Source organism: Microtus ochrogaster, chromosome 8, assembly GCF_000317375.1.
Source record: "Microtus ochrogaster isolate Prairie Vole_2 chromosome 8, MicOch1.0, whole genome shotgun sequence".
NCBI lineage: Eukaryota > Metazoa > Chordata > Mammalia > Rodentia > Cricetidae > Microtus > Microtus ochrogaster.
The window spans coordinates 21,205,004-21,224,900 of record NC_022015.1 but is presented as its reverse complement, the minus strand read 5'-3'; the positions used below and the strand labels follow the sequence as shown (position 1 = coordinate 21,224,900).

General features: G+C 37.1%; 1 protein-coding gene across 8 annotated transcripts in view; it reads left to right on the top strand.

The window, feature by feature from the left end:
• The window catches only part of Tial1 (TIA1 cytotoxic granule associated RNA binding protein like 1), a 20,928-nt gene extending 2,860 nt beyond the window's left edge, over positions 1–18,068 (top strand). Inside the window, exons 2-13 of one of the 8 annotated variants that reach the window (XR_003377288.1) lie at positions 4,587–4,683; positions 11,079–11,228; positions 11,459–11,513; positions 11,649–11,736; positions 13,578–13,653; positions 14,602–14,710; positions 15,457–15,552; positions 15,668–15,752; positions 15,954–16,077; positions 16,257–16,315; positions 16,412–16,551; positions 17,679–18,068. Coding sequence is in view for 5 of the 8 variants with exons in the window: in XM_005351345.3 (XP_005351402.1) it covers positions 4,587–4,683; positions 11,079–11,228; positions 11,459–11,513; positions 11,649–11,736; positions 13,578–13,653; positions 14,602–14,710; positions 15,457–15,552; positions 15,668–15,752; positions 15,954–16,077; positions 16,412–16,551; positions 17,679–17,805 (1,147 nt within the window). In the remaining 3 variants the exon portion in view is untranslated. Of the gene's footprint in view, positions 1–521; positions 584–4,586; positions 4,684–11,078; positions 11,229–11,458; positions 11,514–11,648; positions 11,737–13,051; positions 13,120–13,577; positions 13,654–14,601; positions 14,711–15,456; positions 15,553–15,667; positions 15,753–15,953; positions 16,552–17,678 lie in introns of those variants that run through there. The other 7 variants (XM_013347940.2, XM_013347941.2, XR_003377287.1 and 4 more) reach the window with 7 other exon arrangements.
• Positions 18,069–19,897: the final 1,829 nt, after the last annotated feature.

Genomic DNA, 19,897 nt, shown 5'->3' with positions numbered 1-19,897 from the left:
TAGCTCTTGTAGACCAGGCTGGTCTCGAACTCACAGAGATCCACCTGCCTCTGCCTCCCGAGTGCTGGGATTAAAGGCATGCACCACCACCGCCCGGCTTGCCTTGCTTTTAAATGCAAGAACTGTACTGCTTCCTAGGTCTTAACCCTCCCTGCACTTAGTTCACTCCTTGGAACGTAAGAGGTACTCAATAAATATTTTAAAGCTGTACTTCTTTGGCTAAATTAGTATTACGCATTGTTTTTAGAAGTTCTTATTGACTTAAATTATAGGCGGACATTGTCATACTTTCTGAAGTTTGTTGATTTATATATATACCTAATGTAAAGTCTTGACATCAAAGCAAATGTTTAATAGGATTTGATTTTGTTTATGAAGAACCTGTATTTTGCATTGTGATCTATGGATTAGGTTTCTCAAGTGACTACTATGTTTTAAAACAATGTACTTTAAATAAAGTTTATCTTAACATGTTTACTTTTAAATGCCTGTGTGTTACTAGTAAGGTTTTCTTCCTGCAGACACACACAAGCTAAGACATATGGTTCTATCTTCAGAAAACAATATGGTGTTTATAGCCTAGGTAGGTCTTTAAATATTCATTATCTACAGTATTACTAATTTATCTGATGATATTTAAAGTGGTATAGAATTGCCTTGATGTTCGTCTGAGATCTTATTTGCCATATAGTTGCTTTAAAGATCTGTTTTCTGATGTTCCTCATTTTCATTTGACATTTATTTTGGGGTATTATGTATTCGTGATCTTAAAAACAAATCAATGAGATCCCAATATGTGATACTGGTGTTTGAATTAGACCAGCCTTGTAGGACGTTTCCGCCTTGGGTTGTGTCTTTGCAGTGCAGTGATTTGGTCTGTGGTATCTGAACCCACAGTGTGACACTAAATTATATTAGCAGTCAATTGTAGTTTAGTCTATTCATCTATTTGGTGTACCAAAACCCTAGAAATTGTACATCTAGGATTCAATGCTATAATTGATACTCAGTAAAAAGGAGGCAATAAACCTTTGATTTAAAGTGTGTTCTGAACATCTGTGAACAAAACAGAAGAAAACAGTGTAAGATCTCATAGACTTGGCTGAACCATTGATTTAGCTATATTGTGGCTATAATCAAGCTGGTTCAACTTGGTCATCTTTGTTTCTTTAAAGCTTGTATAGGACCATCCTTTAGAGGTCCTTGGTCAGGTTAGTTACCCTACTCTACCTTTACAGCTTTGCCTCCTTCTGAAAATCTTGTAGTAAAGCTCAGACAGCCCTTTAGAGGGCTGTTCAGGGTTACTGTTGGAAATCTCATTTTGTATAGGAACTTGTTAAGAATGATCAGAAAAGTACAACAACCTTTTTGGAAATTTAGCCCAACAGTATTTGTATGAAAGTGCTGGTAATTTCGGCCTTGGTAGGGTTACTTTTCAGAGTGAGAGCACATTCAGTGGAAAAGCTGTCCTTAGCTTTCTGCAGGGCACCATGTTCTTCATTTCTGCCCAGTTGGACATAGGAAGTAGTTCACTGCACTGTGAACTTCTGCCTGCTGTGAAACTGCCAAGTTTTCTAGTCTCCAGTTGGATCTTAGACCCAATGTTAGGGATAAAGGTATCATTTTAGTTATTAATGTTTCGGTTCCCACAGTTCCTGTTCTTAGAAGACAAAATAGACTGTAAGGTATGCATTTTCCTTATTTTTATCTTGAGTTAAAAGTCATTTCTGGAATTTCCTAAGTGTTTCTATTTACTATAAGAACTCAGACCATTTGTCTTTGTCTGTTGTTTTTGCACATGCTCCTTCAGGTAAAAATTGCATATTTAAAAACTTGGAACTTTAGAATATACTTAATACTACTTAGCTGCAGCAGAAGGTGAAGTATAGAAAATATTGATTGAAAGAAACATAACAAATTCAGTAAGCTATGAAAGATGATACTAGGTTGAATGTTGAATTTTGTCTTAAACACCATTGTTAGAGTTATTCTGGGATAGATGATTTTTTGATAATGTAAAAGGCACAGTATACAATATTAAAAATATAACTTCTGCCTTTGTTAGATACATAAATTATAGAACCTTGAGTAGAAAAGTCAGTCTAAAATTTGGATAAATATAGGTGAAATTATATACTAAATTGTATCCTTTTCATCTTGACAATTGAAGATGTTCTCTGTTGTTCCAGAAGGCTTTGTATAGTTTTGGTTTTTCAAGACAGGGTTTCCCTGTATATCTTTAGCTGTCCTGGAACTCGCTTTGTAGACCAGGCTGGCCTCAAACTCACAGAGACCCGCCTGCCTCTGCCTCCTGAGTGCTGGGATTAAAGGCATGCAGTGCCATGCCTGGCCAGGCTTTCTATGTTTTTAAAATTGAGTCTGCTAAACCAGGCAGTGGTGGCATGCTCCTTTAATCCCAGCACTTGGGAGGCAGAGGCAGTTGGATCTCTGTGAGTTCGACCAGCCTGGTCTAGTGAGTGAGTTTCAGGTCAGGCTCCAAACTACACAGAGAAATCCTGTCTTGAAAGCAAAACAAAATAAAAAAAAACTTTTAGTCTGCTGCTTTAGCTGTTAACTCTTGGAAGTATTTGAAAAATAGGATACCTTAGCACTGGACTTTCTGTAAATATTTCATGACATTCTAAACTAGAATGTTAACAATTTTTAATCTTTGACAGTGCTAGATACAGAAATTAATTATATACATCAATGTGCCTCTGGAACCAGGGAGTTTCCTAGCTGATTGAAAATGGGTTGACTTAGAATGAAAGTCTTGTTAAACAAAAATAGCTTTTATTGTGACTTAGCTGTGAAAAGTAACATTTAATGTTTTTAAACATGAACACAATCTTAAAACTGTATAATCATCAAAAATTAACATGGTAAAATGATGTTCTATTGTTTATTTTTGTTACTGGCTAGCTTCATTTTTAAAACCACTGTTATCCCTTGCCCTCTGCAGGCTAGACTGGTCAGGTGAACAAAGTGTTTAGAAAATCAAGTTCACTTGCTCATTTTCTTTATACTTGGGTCTTTTTTACAAAGGAGGTTATTCCATAGTTACAGGCTCATAAAGTCCCTGTGAGTGAAAAGGGGCAAGCAGTCATTTATGGCTAATTTGTAATCCCTTCAACTGTTTTCTACTGCTGGGGGAAAAAAATCACCGTATGGCCTACGGTGGGTCAGCTCCATTTAATTATAAGGAAAAGATGGCATACTAGACCGAAACCAGTTTGTCAGCTAGCTTATTCTTTATTTCAATAGCACTGGACTTGTATTTCAGCCTGAGAACATGTACCCTGAGGTTGTTGGTAACCACTGCTGTGACATTCTTAACTAAGATGGGAAGTGGTTACTCATTTTTTTCCTGTTTTTGTTTGTTTGTTTGTTTTTGTTTTTTTAAAATTGTGTGTGTGTCCCCGCATGTATTACATGTGTATACATCTGGGTACACAGGTGCTGGAGGAGCCCAGAAGAGGGTGTTGGATTCCCTGAAACTGGAATTACAGGCAATTAATTGTGAGCTGCCAGACCTGGGTGCTGAGAACTGAACTCTGGCCCCTACAAGAACAGCAAGCATGTTGGATGACTGAGCCACCTCTCCAGCCCCATTCTTAACCAATCATTTTAGGTTTTTCTGAAGCTTAGCTTTCTCCAACCCTTTTTCTTTTAGCATGTTTCATTTGAAAGCTTTGTATGTATCTAACGTGGCAACTGTTGCAAGCCTTATTTTGGTCTCAGCACTGGTTCCTAATGTTATGTTGTGGTCAGAAAAGTAAAATGGTATCTTTTTACTTCCCAGAAGAAACTATGTCACATTTTACAAGTAATGTTTTGGTTTATAAAGTGATTCATGACAAATGTACACTTAAGGTGTTATTTGTTGAGAACCAGAAAGATTTTGGCAATTTATTGAGAATGTAAGACATAAATCAAGTTGTAGGAACTCATAAACCAAGGTGATCATCTTTGAGGGGTTAGGTGTTGATTTTTCTTTTTTCTCATTGAAATTTTTAATCAACTGCTAATTAGGGAGAAAAGCTCAAACCTTTAAATATCCAGTCAAAAGCATATTTGGGTCTATCTTAAATCTTCCTCTGAATTTCTAAAGAATTCTTAAATTTCTTTTATTTGTTATCTAGAGATTGTTTTGTTGATGCTGATAGAAGGTATAAATTATTAATTCCATTGTTCTTAAAGCAATAAAGATGTGCCATCACTAACAGTCTTTTTTAGCCCAAACTGAAGCAGACCTCAGCACCTCCACCCACCCACCCTCTGCTCTGCTAGAACAACTTGATTCTCACTCTCTTCATTGTTCATGAAATTGTTTTGGTTGGCAGTGTTGAGATGAGCCCACCTCCACTGCTGTCTAGTATTAGTTCATCATCAAGATGTTTTAGTAAATCAATATTTGTCATATTTATGTTACAAATTCTGAAATTGGAAATATAGCTATCATAGGCTTAACTAAAAAAATTTAGCATAGACGGGAACTTGAAATAAAAGATGAATTAAATAATAACACATCAGAGCTATAGTCAAAGAAATATTGCTGATAATGTTTTTTTTCCTCTCTCATTCAGATACGTAGGTAACCTCTCCAGAGATGTGACAGAAGTCCTTATACTCCAGTTATTCAGTCAGATCGGACCCTGTAAAAGCTGTAAAATGATAACAGAGGTAAGATCTTCCTGGTTAGGAGTGTCATCCCTTGCCTGATGTTGAACATTTGTAGTTGATACATGGGTTGATTAACACCATTTAAAAATTCATCTTCAACCTCAGATTGCTCTGTGGGAGAGATTCATGTGTGTGGTATTGACTTAATCCATTGATTTGGTCAGTGAGCTAGGGGAGGAGGCAAAGACTCTGCACTATCATTGCATGTCCTCCATAATGTGTTTAACTCATAAGTAGCCCGTCTGGGAAAGATGTAAGGCGATGGTATTTCACATTCTCCAGTGTAAGCGCCGATAGCTCAGTCTACATGTCAAGTGAAGGGATTGGTAAGTGTTGAAGCCAACGTCCGGTTGTTATGTGCTCAGCAGAGCAGTTTGCATCTTATGTGTCTTTAGTAAATACTAAGGTCTGAACAACTTTTTGTACATAGGAATTTAAACTGTTATAATAATTTTATTTGGGCTAGGAATGTAGCTCAGTAGTAGAATCTGCACTTGTAATATGCAAGGCTCTGGGTTCATCAACCCCTAGTACCAAAATCCAAAAGTTTTGTCTTATTTTTCAAAGAAAAATTTTTGCTTTTCTCAGTTAAGACTAGTTGTACCCGGTGGTGCGTGTGTCAGTTACTCTTTTCTTCCTTTCTGATTATTTATCAATTTTTTTTTTGACTGCTGTGTACTAGATACTATGGTAAGTGCTAAGAATTCAGTGGTGAATAAAAGAATTCCTGGCCCCATACGATTTTACAGGCTTGTAGGGACTGAAGTCAGCCCTCACATGGGAAATAGAATATAAGTGCTAGAGGATCAGATAGCTTAAACTGCTGTGGGAGCTTCAGGACAATAGCCACTGTGGTTGTGGGTCATGGGATGTTTCTACTAGGAGTCAGTACAGCCTGAAGCCTAAAGGGTGACAGATAACTCTTCTGTATGAAGTCTGAGGAAGAAGAGCCTATGGCAGAACAGGAGTGCTTGTGAAAAAGAAAAACCAGAGATCTGTTTCCTGACAGTTGTCTTCAGTAGATGCATAAGTAGAGTTTGAAGTAGAATTAGTCATAGAGATGCCAGCAGGTGATGAGGCAAGGGTGTTTAAAGCTGGTGTTCTAACCTAGAACTGTAAAAATCTGTGGCAAGCTTTGGCCTTTTAATCTAATTGCCAATAGTTACCTTCTATTCTGGTATATAATTTTCCTTCTTTTCATTCCTAACTTTGATTATTCTTTCACTAATGGGAAATAATATTTTTCATGGGTACTGTTGAAAGCACTGGGAATGCAATGGAGAAGCAAATGAAGCTTCAGAAGAATAGAGATAAGAGCCATGGTGAGAATAAGTGTTCTGTGATGACCAAGTGGCTGATGAGACTGAGGCCACATGTAAGGGAAGATGTCACGTCTCTTAGTCTAGACAGGAATACCAAGATGGTCCCGTCTGTGTTAAGGACTGGAGCAGAGGAGCACAAGTACAAAGGCTTCACAGTGGTAAAGAGATGACTGGCATCTAGTGGTGGTAGAGGGTGGTGGTGGGGATGGAGCCCTGCAAGACAGGGAGGATTCAGTGTGGGCCTGGACAGAGCTGGGATAGAAATGCCAGGTTGTTGGAGAGATTTTTTTTTTTTTTTTAGCCAAAGAGAAGACAGGGTTTAGTTTGTATTTTAAAGATTGTTCTGTGTGGAAATGAGTAATTTGTGTAGGATTGTAGGGTACAAGAACAGGGGAAACCAGGCAGGCGTATTCTGCAAGTCTGCACCGAGGTTATAGGTTGTTGAGTTTTAGGATAGTGGTGAAGAAAGACAGTAGATAAATTTTTATTTTGGAGGTAAGAGCAATAGGACTAGAGTGTCTGTAAGAAACAGGGAGACTTAGATTCTTGTCAGTGCAATTGTGTGGGTGCTAACATTGCTACTTACTAAAATGGGACTGACTGAGAAAGGCACAGGATGGATGGAGGAGTGGTGGCAATCAAGATTTCTGTTTTGGCAGTGTTAAATTTAAGATACACTCTGTCTATACAAATGGAGGTTATATGTAGGCAGTTGGATAAATGAGTTTGGAATTTTGGAGAGACCAGTGCTGATGTGTACAGTAATATTTGAAGCCATGTAAGTAAGATCACCTAGAGAGGGGTGGTAGAAAATGGGGGATGGACAGACTGAAATCTGAGGCCTGCAGGTTGGAACAAACATTCAAGAGTTCCAGTCAAAGTTAAGAAGGGACAAATGACTTTCTGAAACATCTTGCAGAGAGGAAGTGGGGACACCAGATAGATATGCTGTGGCACCAACAGAAGAGAACATTTACAGGAGGGAGGTGGGAGTCAGATGTTTTGAATGTGTGGAAGAACAGAAAGGAGGGTCAGGTGGTGGCGGAGAAACACTAGTGATTTAACATGCAGGCAAAGTGACTCCAGGGTACAGAGGATGCAAAAAGTGGAAAGAGTCACTAGAATGTGTTTTGTTGTTTGTTTGTTTGTTTGTTTTCAGTGTTTTGAGACAGGGTTTCTCTGTAGCTTTGGAGCCTGTTCTGGAGCTCACACTGACTGGCCTCAGACTCACAAAGATCCTCCTGAGTACTGGGATTAAAGGCGTGTGCCACCACCACCCGGCTATTAGAATGTTTTTGAGAGACATTTGATAAATATTTTAAAATCTATGTGCATACAGACTTAGCCATGAGGAGTAGCGCTCTTTACAGCTTAGCCATGTCTTACAGTTCCTAGATTCAAACTTTACTTTAAAAGTCTCTCATTTTTCTGTCATCCAGTAACGGTGACAGACTAATTAAGGTAAGGACTCTACTGATTGTTAGGAGTGTTGCTTGAGCAGTGGTCTAGGTAGGAAGTTTCTAAAGGACATGGGTTCTAGGAAGGAATACCTAACATCTTTTCCTTTTATAAATTTGATTTTGTTATATAAAGAATCCTGTTCTTAGCTGGGCAGTAGTGGCACACACCTTTAATCCCAGCATTTGGGGACAGAGACAGGTGGATCTCTGAGTTCGAGGCAGCCTGGTCTACTAGGGAGTTCCAGGACAGCCAGGGCTATACAGAGAAACCCTGTCTCAAAAAAAAAAAAAAAAAATCAACAAACAAATAAATAAACAGCCCCCAAAAGAATCCTGTTTTTTTTTCTCTTTTTTTTTTTTTTGACCAATTTTTTTCTGTCTTGTTTTTTTTTTTATGATTTCTTTTTATTTGGCCTTTTTGTTGAGATGGGTCTTGCTACGTAATCCTGAAACTCACCATGTTGGCCTTGAACGTGGGGGATATCCCTGAGTGCTACCTGAGACTACCCAGGCGGTGGTGGTGCATGCTTTTAATACCAGCACTTGGGAGGCAGAGGCAGGCGGATCTTTGTGAGTTCGAGGCCAGCCTGGTCTACAAGAGCTAGTTCCAGGACAGGCTCCAAAGCTACAGAGAAACCTTGTCTTGAAAAACCAAAAAAAATAAAATAAAATAAAATTCCTCAGACTGAAAAAAAAATGAGTTCTGTCTCATCCCAGTTTATATTCCTCTGTGGTGCTGGGATTAAAAGCGTGCACCATTGCTGCCAGCCTCTATGGCGCACTAGTGTGGTGACTGGGATTAAAGGTGTGTGTGCCACCACTGCCTGGTCTGTACAGCTGACCAGTGTGGCTGTTTTACTCTCTCATCTTCAGACGAGCTTTACTTATTAAAATACAAATGAAATATCACTACAGAAAACTACATGCTGAGTTTATAAAGATTAGCAATAGGAGAGAATCTTTTGTGAAAGTGTCAAAAATGGAAAACAAATTAATCCTAGTGTTTCTGTCACACCTAAAACTCCACTTAGCCTGTGCTGGCCACAGTGTGTTAGGTATTAAGATGGGTAGGCATGCCTGGCCAACCAGAGTCCTGTGGTGAAACCTTGTCTCAAAAGCAAACAAAAGATGAAGCAGGCATTATAAGAAAAACAGTTTAGTAGGTTGGTGGTAGCGCATACCTTTAGGCGAGCCTGGTCCAGGGTTACAAAGAGAGACCCTGTCTTCAAAAACCAAAAACCAAGAAAGAAAAAAAAGAAAAGAAGAAACAGTAGAGGACTTACTTGATGCTATCATAGATCACAGGCATCCATGGGATCTTAGAAGTTTTTCCCACAGGTGAAAGCCGCTGTACACAATCCCCACAAACAGAATATGAAACCCATATGAATGTATAGGAGCTGGTCTGCTACTAGTTATATGAAATTGCTATTCCAGTGCATAAATATACTAGTTTCCTAATTTTATTTAGACAGGATCTCACTATATATCCCTGGCTGTCCTGAAACTGCTATGAAGACTAGACTGACTTTGAACTTGAAATCACAAGACCCACCTGCCTTTGCCTTTCCACTCATGGGTTAAATGTGTACGCCACCAAGCCTGGCCCACATTGGTTTTCTGTTTGCTTGTTTTTGTGGTCTGCCAGTCTTTAGTGAATGTGGCTGGTAAACATTCACTCGTTCAGAGGAGAAAACTTTATTTGGAGTCATCTCTCCTATTTCCTTTCCTTTCTCTACCTCTTTCTCTTGTCATATGGATATGAGAATAGGATTTTATGTGAGAGCCCATACTTTCTTTTCATTGCTAATAATCCCTCCCTCACCCAAAGAAATGCCTCTGGATGCTATATCTTTTATTTTTGTTTTGTTTTGATTTTCAAGACAAGGTTTCTCTGTAACAACTCTAGCTGTCCCAGCACTAGCTCTGAAGACCAGACTAGCCTTGAATTCACAGAATACTGCCTTCCTCTGCCCCCAAAGTGTGGGATTAAAAGGTGTGCACCACTACTGCCTAACTGGTTGCTGCATTTTTTTTTTTTTTTTGATTTTTCTACAAAAATTTTCTGGGATGAGAAATAGTAGTTTTTGAAATATCTTTTATTTTATCTGAAATTTTTATTCCTAGTAAGTTCACATAAAGCATATAGTCCATGTGTTATTCTCTTGGGGCATTTTACATTAAATAGTGTTAAATGTTTTTAATCAAATATAAAGAATATGTCAGCTGAGCTGCTGGCCAGTATAGGTTTCAGTTTTATAAAAATATGTGTTTTTTACATAGCTCTAGTTTCTTAGCATCCTTAGTAGCTATGTATTTGCCAACTAGTGAAGTTTTGTTTTGTTTTTTATCTTGGTGTTTTGTGATGCAAAGTTGTAGCTTTGCCCTACATTTACTTAATGTTTATTTAGTTACTTGGTTTTAAGATACTGAGTAGCAAACCCAGGCCCTGACACATGCTGGGCAATTTTGCCCTACCACTGAGCTGTACCACCTTGCCAGAATATGTAAATACATTTTTACCAGTCATATGCTAGATTACTAGTGTATTTTCTGGACACCGAAAGACATATTCAAAATATCTTTGCTCTCCAGTATATTGGGCCTTTAAAAATTTTTCATTTTAAAGCTGTGTCATTCATATGTGTGTACATATGCTGACCTTGAACTTACAGTTTTCTGATCCTCCTGCCTCTGCTTCCCAAGTGCTAGAGTTACAAGTCTGTGTAATTCTGCCTAGCTATCATGTCTATTTTGGAAGATGGACAATTCATTTCAGCAACTAATTACAAATCTTGAATTTTTCTATTTTTATTCTTTCTTTCCTCTTCTAGACAAGAAATGCGTTATATCCAATCTGTGTAGCAATACAAAATGCTGCATATTGTAGTATCCACTGCTCTAGTTTTGATTAGAGGTAAAATGGATTGATTTCTATATATTTTGTTAGTTTGTTTTTTGAGACAGGGTCTCTAACTAGCCTTGGCTGTTCTGGGGCTCTCAGTGTAGACCAGGCTGAACTCAAAGTCATAGATCTGCCTGCGTCTGCCTCCCAAGTGCTAGGATTAAAGGTGTGCGCTACCATGCCCAGCTGCATTTTTTTTTTTACCTTTATAAGTCTGGAATATAGTATATGAAGGATTATAAAACATAAGTAGAAATCAGCCTTTTAAAATAATGTTGGAGGCAGGTGGTGGTGGAGCACACCTTTAATCCCAGCACGAGAAAGGCAGAGGCCAGCAGATTCTGAGTTTGAGGACAGCCTGGTCTGCATAGCGAGTTCCAGGACAGCCAGAGTTACACAGAGAAACCCTGTCTTGAAAAACCAAAACCTAATAAGAAAAATAATGTTGGAAGAAAAGAGCAGTGATTAGGAACAGTCCTTATTAAACCTGAGGTAGAGGGTTAGGGTTAGTATTAAACATGCTTCACCAGACTTGGATATTTTAATTCTCACAGTCACGATTCTTTACTATTCATGTGGCTCTGCTGGAATACAACAGTATTCTGAGGTTCAGCTCAAGTCTTAAGTGTTAGGCTTTCATAAGCTTGTACAGTCTCACCTGTGCATTCCTAGCTGTCAGTAATGTTTTTTCCTGGATTTTCTTCTCAGCAACCCGATAGCAGAAGGGTCAACTCTTCTGTTGGATTTTCTGTTTTGCAGCATACAAGCAATGATCCATATTGCTTTGTGGAATTTTATGAACACAGAGATGCAGCTGCTGCATTAGCTGCTATGAATGGCAGAAAAATTTTGGGAAAGGTAAGATAATGGGATGATGGCATCCAGTAAACGTATGTTTGCATGTTAAATCACTCTGCATTCTTTCTTAGCAAGATTTAAAATAGACAATCAGCTACTGAGTGGTCTCTATTCAGCCTAGTGCCTTTACACACATAATCCAACTTGATAAATGATATATTAAGTGGTAAGTGTTAACAGCTCATAATGACATGCCTAATAATTGTATTAAATATAATCTTTGCTTTTAGGAGGTCAAAGTAAACTGGGCAACAACACCAAGTAGCCAGAAAAAAGATACTTCCAGTAAGTACTCCTGCTGCATTTACTGTGGAAGCCTGACGTTGTCCTGGCAGCATTACCAGCTTACCTACGGTGTTTTTCCTCCTTTAGTGTTGCCTGATTTCTTAAGTATTTGATTACCAAATGCTTTGATTTCAGATCACTTCCATGTGTTTGTTGGGGATTTGAGTCCAGAAATTACAACAGAAGATATCAAATCAGCATTTGCCCCCTTTGGTAAAATATCGTAAGTATCATAATCAGTATCAGACTCAGTAGTGATAGGCAAAACTATATGATTAACTTGTATTAGAATCAAGGTTTTCTTTCTCTAGTTAGTGTGTTTTTCTTTGGTTTTTACTTTTGTTTTGTTTTGTTTTTTGAGTAGATGTTGTTGCAAATGTTGATGTCATTTCAATGTTTAGGGTCTTGTTTTCAGATAATCCTGTGTATAATGTTTGAAATTTTAAGTGATTCTGTTGGTTATATTTAAAGCAAATATTCGAATGTTGAAGCTTCCAGCTTTTTGTCAAATGTTTTCAAATCTTAATGCTTAAGAATATTGGGTTAATAAAAACTAAATGTGATTTATACTGTGTATTAAACTTTTATTGGAGGAGTTTATAAGTGGGGGGAATTTAAGCAAATCTTTGAGTATATTATGGTTAAATTGGAAATGTTCATGTTTAAATATAATGATAAATGTATTTTGATATTTAGCTTTCAGAAAAAGAATACTATTGCAATATTAAAATGTTTTCTTGTCTAGATAATAAATATGAGTTTAATTTGATTTTTGTTAGTGATATTTGATTCTGCTAGGCAAGGGACAAATATGGGTTGATTTTTTTAAAAATATATATGCTCAAATTTTGTTATTTGATTCAATATTTTAGAAAATGGTTGCAAGTTTTATAAAATGTCAATTTATCTTTAATTAAAATGAATTTGTTATATATTTGTCAATTTAAATGTATGACTACAGAAATGTTTTGATTAAGAACAACAACTTTTCTATTAACTTTTATATGATTTGTTGTTCTATAGATTTATTTGTAAGAAACATTTAATTCTTAATTTTCTGTTTTGATATTTGCTTTGCTTTTTAATCTAAGTGTGGTAAGTAGTACTGTTGTAAAATAGTATAAAATGATACAGGTTGCTGTTTTTGATCTTTATTTATGCCTGAGACCTGCAGTTTTTCTACAGTCCAAGTCACAATTAAAAGTAATAGCATTCTGGTTATTTTGCAGAATTGCTCATAAGAATGGACAGGATCTTGAAGGCTAACTGCAAGGAACTGTGCACACTGGAACTCAGTTGTAGATTTTTTTTCTCATTTCTATTTATTCTTATTATACATTATTTATATATACATATTTTAGTATTTACATTTTAACATTCTATATTCAGTGGAGTTCTATATTTCCAATCATTTTAACTTACTCACTAAAATTTCTGTGTAAATTTGTTGTTTTCGTACTGGTGTGCTTAGCGTTGTTGTTAGTTTTTTATTCTCCTTTCTTAAATTTCTGAAAATGTCAATTTTTCAAAATTTACAGCTGCCCAAACTCCAAAATGATGATAGAGAATTGACCAAGAAAAATAAAGAAATCTGTTAACAGGCCATGTATGCCTTTTTAATTCCTATTTTTTCCTCTTTTTCAATTTTTTAATATTTCATATATTTTGTATCACTAGGCAGAAGACATTTAACTATTTAGATATTGCATGGTAAAGTAGTTAGCATTGTTGCAGTAATTTATAGAATCAGTAAATCTTAGAGGACACTAGCAAATAGAATATTAGAAAAGGAAACTGTTGTTCCTGTTAATCTTCAGCTTTGAGTATCTAGTTAGCAAGCACAGGTTATGTGATTAGGTTGCATGTTTATTACATGTTTTTGTCCTACTGCTTTTTTCTAACAGGTAAAGAAGCATTAGGGAGAGTTCAGGAATGGCTGTAGTTAATTAGGGCTAACTGGAGTTTATTTTTAAAATGCTCACAATACAGTGTGTGTGGTTCCTTTTAGTTTTTATTTTGAGGGTGACTTTTACTTCCCTCATTTAGCTGTGCTTCTTTTCACAGGGATGCCCGGGTAGTTAAAGACATGGCAACTGGAAAGTCCAAAGGCTATGGTTTTGTATCTTTTTATAACAAACTGGTACGTCCTTTCAATCAACTCAGTCTTCAATTCTGGATTTAGTTGCTTTATTAAAATTAACGATTAATGATTGAAACTTAATATGCTTGAATGTTAATTTAGGAATATAATTTATATTAATAATAGAAAATAATTCTTTTATTAACTTGAAAATATCTAGAAAAGGCTAGAGTGATAATAATGAAGGAGGATTATGAAAATGCATTTGTGCATTGGTGAAGGCAGAATGAATTAGAAGTAAAACCCAAGACCAGTAGAAGTGAACCAATATGAGAATTATGTTCAGTTTTAACAAGGGAAGTCTCTATTTTAATTGTTTTCATCAAAACTATATTTTCATAATACACACACACATATATATATGTATATATATTTTTTATTTACTTGAGACGGGGTTTCTCTGTGTAGCCATGGCTGTCCAATCGCTTTGTAGACTGGTCTAGCCTCGAACTAACAAAGATCCACCTGCCTTTGCCTCCCAAGTGCTGGGATTAAAGGTGTGTGCCACCACACCCAGCCTCATAAGGAATATTAATTGTTCCAGCAGTTATGTATGTACGTTAGCCTCTTTTCACGTTTTCTTTATTACATTACAAAGCAACCATAAAATTAAGGGTCTTCAAAATGACACAAGATTTCTATTTTTTTTTTTATTCATCTGTGTGTATTGGAGGAAAATGATTTTGGGGTGGTGAATAGGATTATCTTTTTTCTTTATATTAGTGAAATATAATTCTTAAATTTAAATATTAGTATTTTGAACCCTGTAAGTAGAAAGCAGCTTTTATGATTCAAGTTGTTTTATTGGTAACATCTTTGTGCTGATGGACTCACAGATGATGAGATGTATTGGATGCAGCAGTATCAGCTTTTATTTTTGTCTTACTGGGTCTTTTACATCTGGTTTTGTTTGTTTTGTTTTCTAGTTGCTCTTTTTTTTCTCTATAGGATGCAGAAAATGCAATTGTGCACATGGGGGGCCAGTGGTTGGGAGGTCGACAAATCAGAACCAATTGGGCCACACGTAAACCACCTGCCCCTAAAAGTACACAGGAAAGTAAGTTATATCTGCATGTATGTGACAAGTATAGATTGTGATTATACCATGTACCATTATGTCTTAATTTCTTAATATTTAAATTACTGTAAGCTTTACCATGAATCTCATCATATGATCTTTAGATATAAGTACCCTCCAGGCTAAGAACCAACTGATTTATTTATAGATGAGATCTGTATTGAAGGCTGAGGCTATAGCTCAGTTGGTAGAGTGCTTCTGCTTGCCGTTAACATATATGAGGCCCTGAGTTTGGTCCCCAGCATCATATAAACCAGGTATAGAGGCTCATGCCTATAATCCCAGTACATGGGAAGTGGAGGCAGAAACAGAAATTCTCAGAGACCTCTTCTGCATCATAGTGAGTTTGAGCCTAGCCTGGGATACCCGAGACTTCACACCCCTATCTGTTAAGTCACAGAAGGAAGAAAAAAATTTTGTTTCTCCTACTGGAGTATATCTTAACAGTATGTAGCTGGGAGTGGTAGCCCATGCCTATAATCCCAGTACTGGGGAGGCAGAGGCCAGCCTCTTTCACATAGTTCCAGGATAGCGAGGGCTACATAGAAAGATACTGTCTTTAAAAAAAAAATTAAAATGGTATATAAGAACAAAAGATTGTATATGTGTGTGGTGTTGGGGATTGAACACAGGACCTTACATATGCAATGAGCTTTAAGGTCAGCTCAAAAACTAGTTTTATAATACTGTTTAACAGTCTAAATTTTGTTACTTTCTTCATATAGCTAACACTAAGCAGTTGAGATTTGAAGATGTAGTAAACCAGTCAAGTCCAAAAAATTGTACTGTGTACTGTGGAGGAATTGCTTCTGGGCTAACAGGTATAGTCTTTGGCTTCCTAATTACCTTCTCTGTTGGTGTTTCAGCACTATTAGTATAAATTTCATGGCTAGCATGAGCTGTAAATATTTTCTTTGTATATTTTTCTTTGTATAGATCAGCTTATGAGACAAACATTTTCACCATTTGGACAAATTATGGAAATTCGAGTTTTTCCAGAGAAGGGCTATTCATTTGTCAGGTAACACGCCAGCTGTAAAGCCATTCTCTTACTGCTTATTCCTCCCTCTTACATGAGTGGATTCTTACTAGATGGCAGTTTGCCTACAGAATGTAGCTTTAAAAAAATGCCAGCTGAAAGGTGTCAGCCAATGAGTTCCTATATTATTTGCCCAAGTTCTTAAAGAGTGAAAACAAAACTTCACTGTCTTTCTCCTCCTAGATTTTCAACTCATGAAAGTGCAGCCCATGCCATTGTCTCTGTTAACGGTACTACAATTGAAGGACATGTGGTTAAATGCTATTGGGGTAAAGAATCTCCTGATATGACTAAAAACTTCCAACAGGTAATTCGATTTTTCTTAGCACTTTCTAAGGTTTCCATCTTACATACCTACATAGGAGCTTTGGAAATTGTAAAATAAACAGTAAAATAAAACATATAGCTGCTTTCAGTTGATTGTGTAAATGCTATTTCAAAATTGTTTTGCGGTATTAACTGAATCTTAATACTTTCTTTTCACAGGTGTCACCACCCCAATAAACTTAGACAATGATAAATAACAGAGTCCTATTCACATAAGGGTGCTTACTTAGTTTTTCTCTTCCTTGTCTCCCACTCTTTCTTCAAATACGGTGTTTCTTTCTTGTTCCCTAAAACAAGAATTTGCTTTCTCCTAGGTTGACTACAGTCAGTGGGGCCAGTGGAGCCAAGTGTATGGAAACCCACAGCAGTATGGGCAGTATATGGCAAATGGGTGGCAAGTACCTCCCTACGGAGTCTATGGGCAGCCATGGAACCAACAAGGATTCGGAGTAGAGTGAGTTGTTTTGGTTTTTTCCATTGTAGAAACTGATGAGTTCTGGGGAAAGAGAAATCTGTGCTCTCCTGGGGGAGAGTCTACCGAAATGATGTTATGTCAGGACGTTTGGGCTGTAAATGGAATACAGCGGATCTCAGGAAGTGGAGTTTGTAACCCTTGCATTACAGAGATGGGGGTGTAGTCTGACTTCTCTCTAAGCAGCTAGCTAACTCATTTATAATAGCAGTTTTATTTGATTTTATGTGTGTAACAGGTCTTTGCTTAGATATGCTCAGAAAGATGATGTTTCTATGTTTGTTTGGCCTATCCTAAGACACCTTGGGAGCTGATATGACATAGTGTAGTTTGCCTTGTGTGAAGTTTTTCCCCTAGGCTGAGTTAGACCTTTATTTTCACAGGTTTATTAAAAATACCGCAAGAGTTGAGGGCTGTAACAAGAGTACTGCCTCCTAAGTAATTTATTTTTATAAGACAGTGTTTCATTCTAGGCCAGGGTGGCCTGGATATTACTGACTCCCAGCAGTCCTGTCCCAACCCTTCCCCCCCCACCCCAGGTACTGGGGTGCAGTTAGGAGGCCTTATACCTGGCTCACCTAGGATTGCTATTATCATTATTGTATTTTTATTTTTGAAACAGGGTTTCTCTGTGTAGCCCTGGCTGTCCTAGATGTTTGTTTTTTGAGACAGTCTTACTATAGCTATAAGCCTTGGTTGGCCTGTAACTTTATATAGACCAGGCTGGCCTCGAATTCACAAAGATCACCTGCTTCTGCCTCCCAAGTGCTGAAATTAAAAGTGTGTACCACCATGCCAGCCCTCATTATTTTTTTTAAGAACCAGCTTTGAGGTGGTCTGCAGACTTGAGGTAAGCTGTGATTATCCTAACAAAGCTGGACCGAAGTGTGGGGCATCACATTGCATAGACAAGGCCCTGGGCGTGATCCCCAGCACAGCACAAAGTAAAAGGCAGTGAAAAGCTGTAAGATGTAATGGTGGTGGTGTGTATCCTGTTTGTTAGGGATTCGTGGTTTATCTTTGTGCTTAGAGTCTGCCTGGTTTTGTATAGCTGTATAGATTATCTCTTTGTGTTTGCTGAAAATTTTTTTTCCCTACTTTCTTCCAAGTCAATCACCTTCTGCTGCTTGGATGGGTGGATTTGGTGCTCAGCCTCCTCAAGGACAAGCTCCTCCTCCTGTAATACCTCCTCCAAACCAAGCTGGTTATGGAATGGCCAGTTTCCCAACACAGTGAGCTGGGACTCTAAACACAGTTGTAACTCACCATAGGCTGCAATTTCGTATGACACTTTGAAGACATGAAAAGTAAACATCGGAAGTGAGAATATTTATTTTAACAATTGAAATGTTGGAACCCTTAGCACAGCTTTGCCAGGGGAAGGACACGTGTCTTCTAGTTCTGCCTTTTTAAGTTTTTGTTCATGATGGAGATGAACATGATTTTTCTTTGTGTACAAAAACTAAAATAAAGTCAATAAAGACAATTCTGACTATAAATTTTGATATAATAGGAGAAATGGGTAATACGTTTTGATTCTTAGACACTATTCCGTTTTTATCTTGCTGTTCAGTATTTTAACTCACTGTGTTTTTAAAAGAGCAAAAAAGGGAGTATCGTGAAAACTGAGAATCACATCAGTACGTCCTGAATTCTGATACTCCCCTCCCATCCCTGAGGTGGACCACATTGAAGTCAGCAGCAAAAGTGTGATTTCAGAAGAAATACGTGATGTGTGGGAATCGCTGTGGAAGAAATATTGTTTCTCTCTCTATTAAAGAAACTGAAGCCAGACTGAAAGCTTGCAACCTAAATAAGGAACAGCATCGTAGAAGTCCCTTGAGTGAATGCTGGTGGTCCACATTAATACATATTTTTAAAACTTTCAAAGTGTTGGTTATCAAAATGTAGTATATTGCATTTCATTCTGGGGGGAAATTCCAAGTATGGTGTTTATATTAAAGTCAGACAGTCATACTTGTGCTTTTACATGGAGTTTAAATGATAAACATTGTAAATATTGAATAACTACAGTGTTCCAAAAGCATGCTTCAACATAGAAGTAGCAGCAGTGTACTTATCCGAGGTGACAAGTGACATCCATTCTCACTGCAGCGAGGGAGCTCAGTGCTCGGTAACAATGTTTCAGATGCCGTTTCCAGGTTGGCCATGTAAATGAAGATGACACAGATGACCACACAGAAGAAGCCTTAATTTAATTTCATACAGATCCTGAAGCATTAGTATATTCTAAATTGTAAGTGGAAGTAAGTTTTTTTGGACTTCTTTTTCTTTTCTTTTTTTTTTTCTTTATTTGCTACAAAATACCTTGATTAAAACCAGTGAAATGATTTCAAATTTCCTATAAGTTGTATAGCACAAATGTTTTTTTTAAAAATCTTGGGATGTTTTAAAAATTAGATATATTTTGCCCAAGAATTTTTTTAACAAGATTGCTAAAATATCTTATTTAGACAGCTTGATGTACCAATTTATAATTGGATATTCAATTTAAGTCAAACACAAAGTTGTGACTTTTATTCCTAATTTGTTCTTTTTCCTTGTGGGGAGTGTGTGGGTGACAGGCCTGAAGAGGCCTGAGTTGTATGTGTGCACAGTTTGTAAATGAACCCATGGGGAAGATGCAGGAGTTCCTGGTGTGCTTCCATGGCATTTTTCAGTCTTTGTGGATACAGTCCGCCTCATAGTTCTATAAAACAGGAATGTGAAATAGAAAACGATCTATGTTTCAGTTGTGACAGCTAGGGGGTGCAAATGTTCTAGCAGTGTATTAAACCTGTTGGCCTGTGTATGCACAAGAACAAACAACCCCTAACGGTTCAATGGTAAGGTTGGTAAGATGCAGCTGGTGGCCGCGCTTAGCCATTGAAGTCTAATGATTAAGATAATTTGGTTTTATATGTTGGTGACCACAAAAATTCTGGTATTTTTCCTCCTTCACTTAAAAATACAGCCAAATATATTTAGTATAGAAATTTTCAGGGTCTAAAATTCATTTTTGAGCCAAAATCTTATGTACCTTAGTTTTGTTTTTTTTTTTTTTAAATCACAATAGTCCTGTGTTATACTTGTCTATGACTGAAATAGCCCTGTTTCTTCTGATCATCCTACCTGTGGGGGATGTTCCGGAAAAGGTACTTTATATTTTATAAGAAGAAACCAATAAGCTAATATTCTGCTCCTGAGTTAAGATTTTTGTTAACCTTTGGGAAATTCAAACATGCTAAGGATTTTCTAAATTGATAAAAGCTTTTATTGAATTAAAATTTCAATTTGCCTTTTTTTCCTCTGTCAGTATATTAAGTAG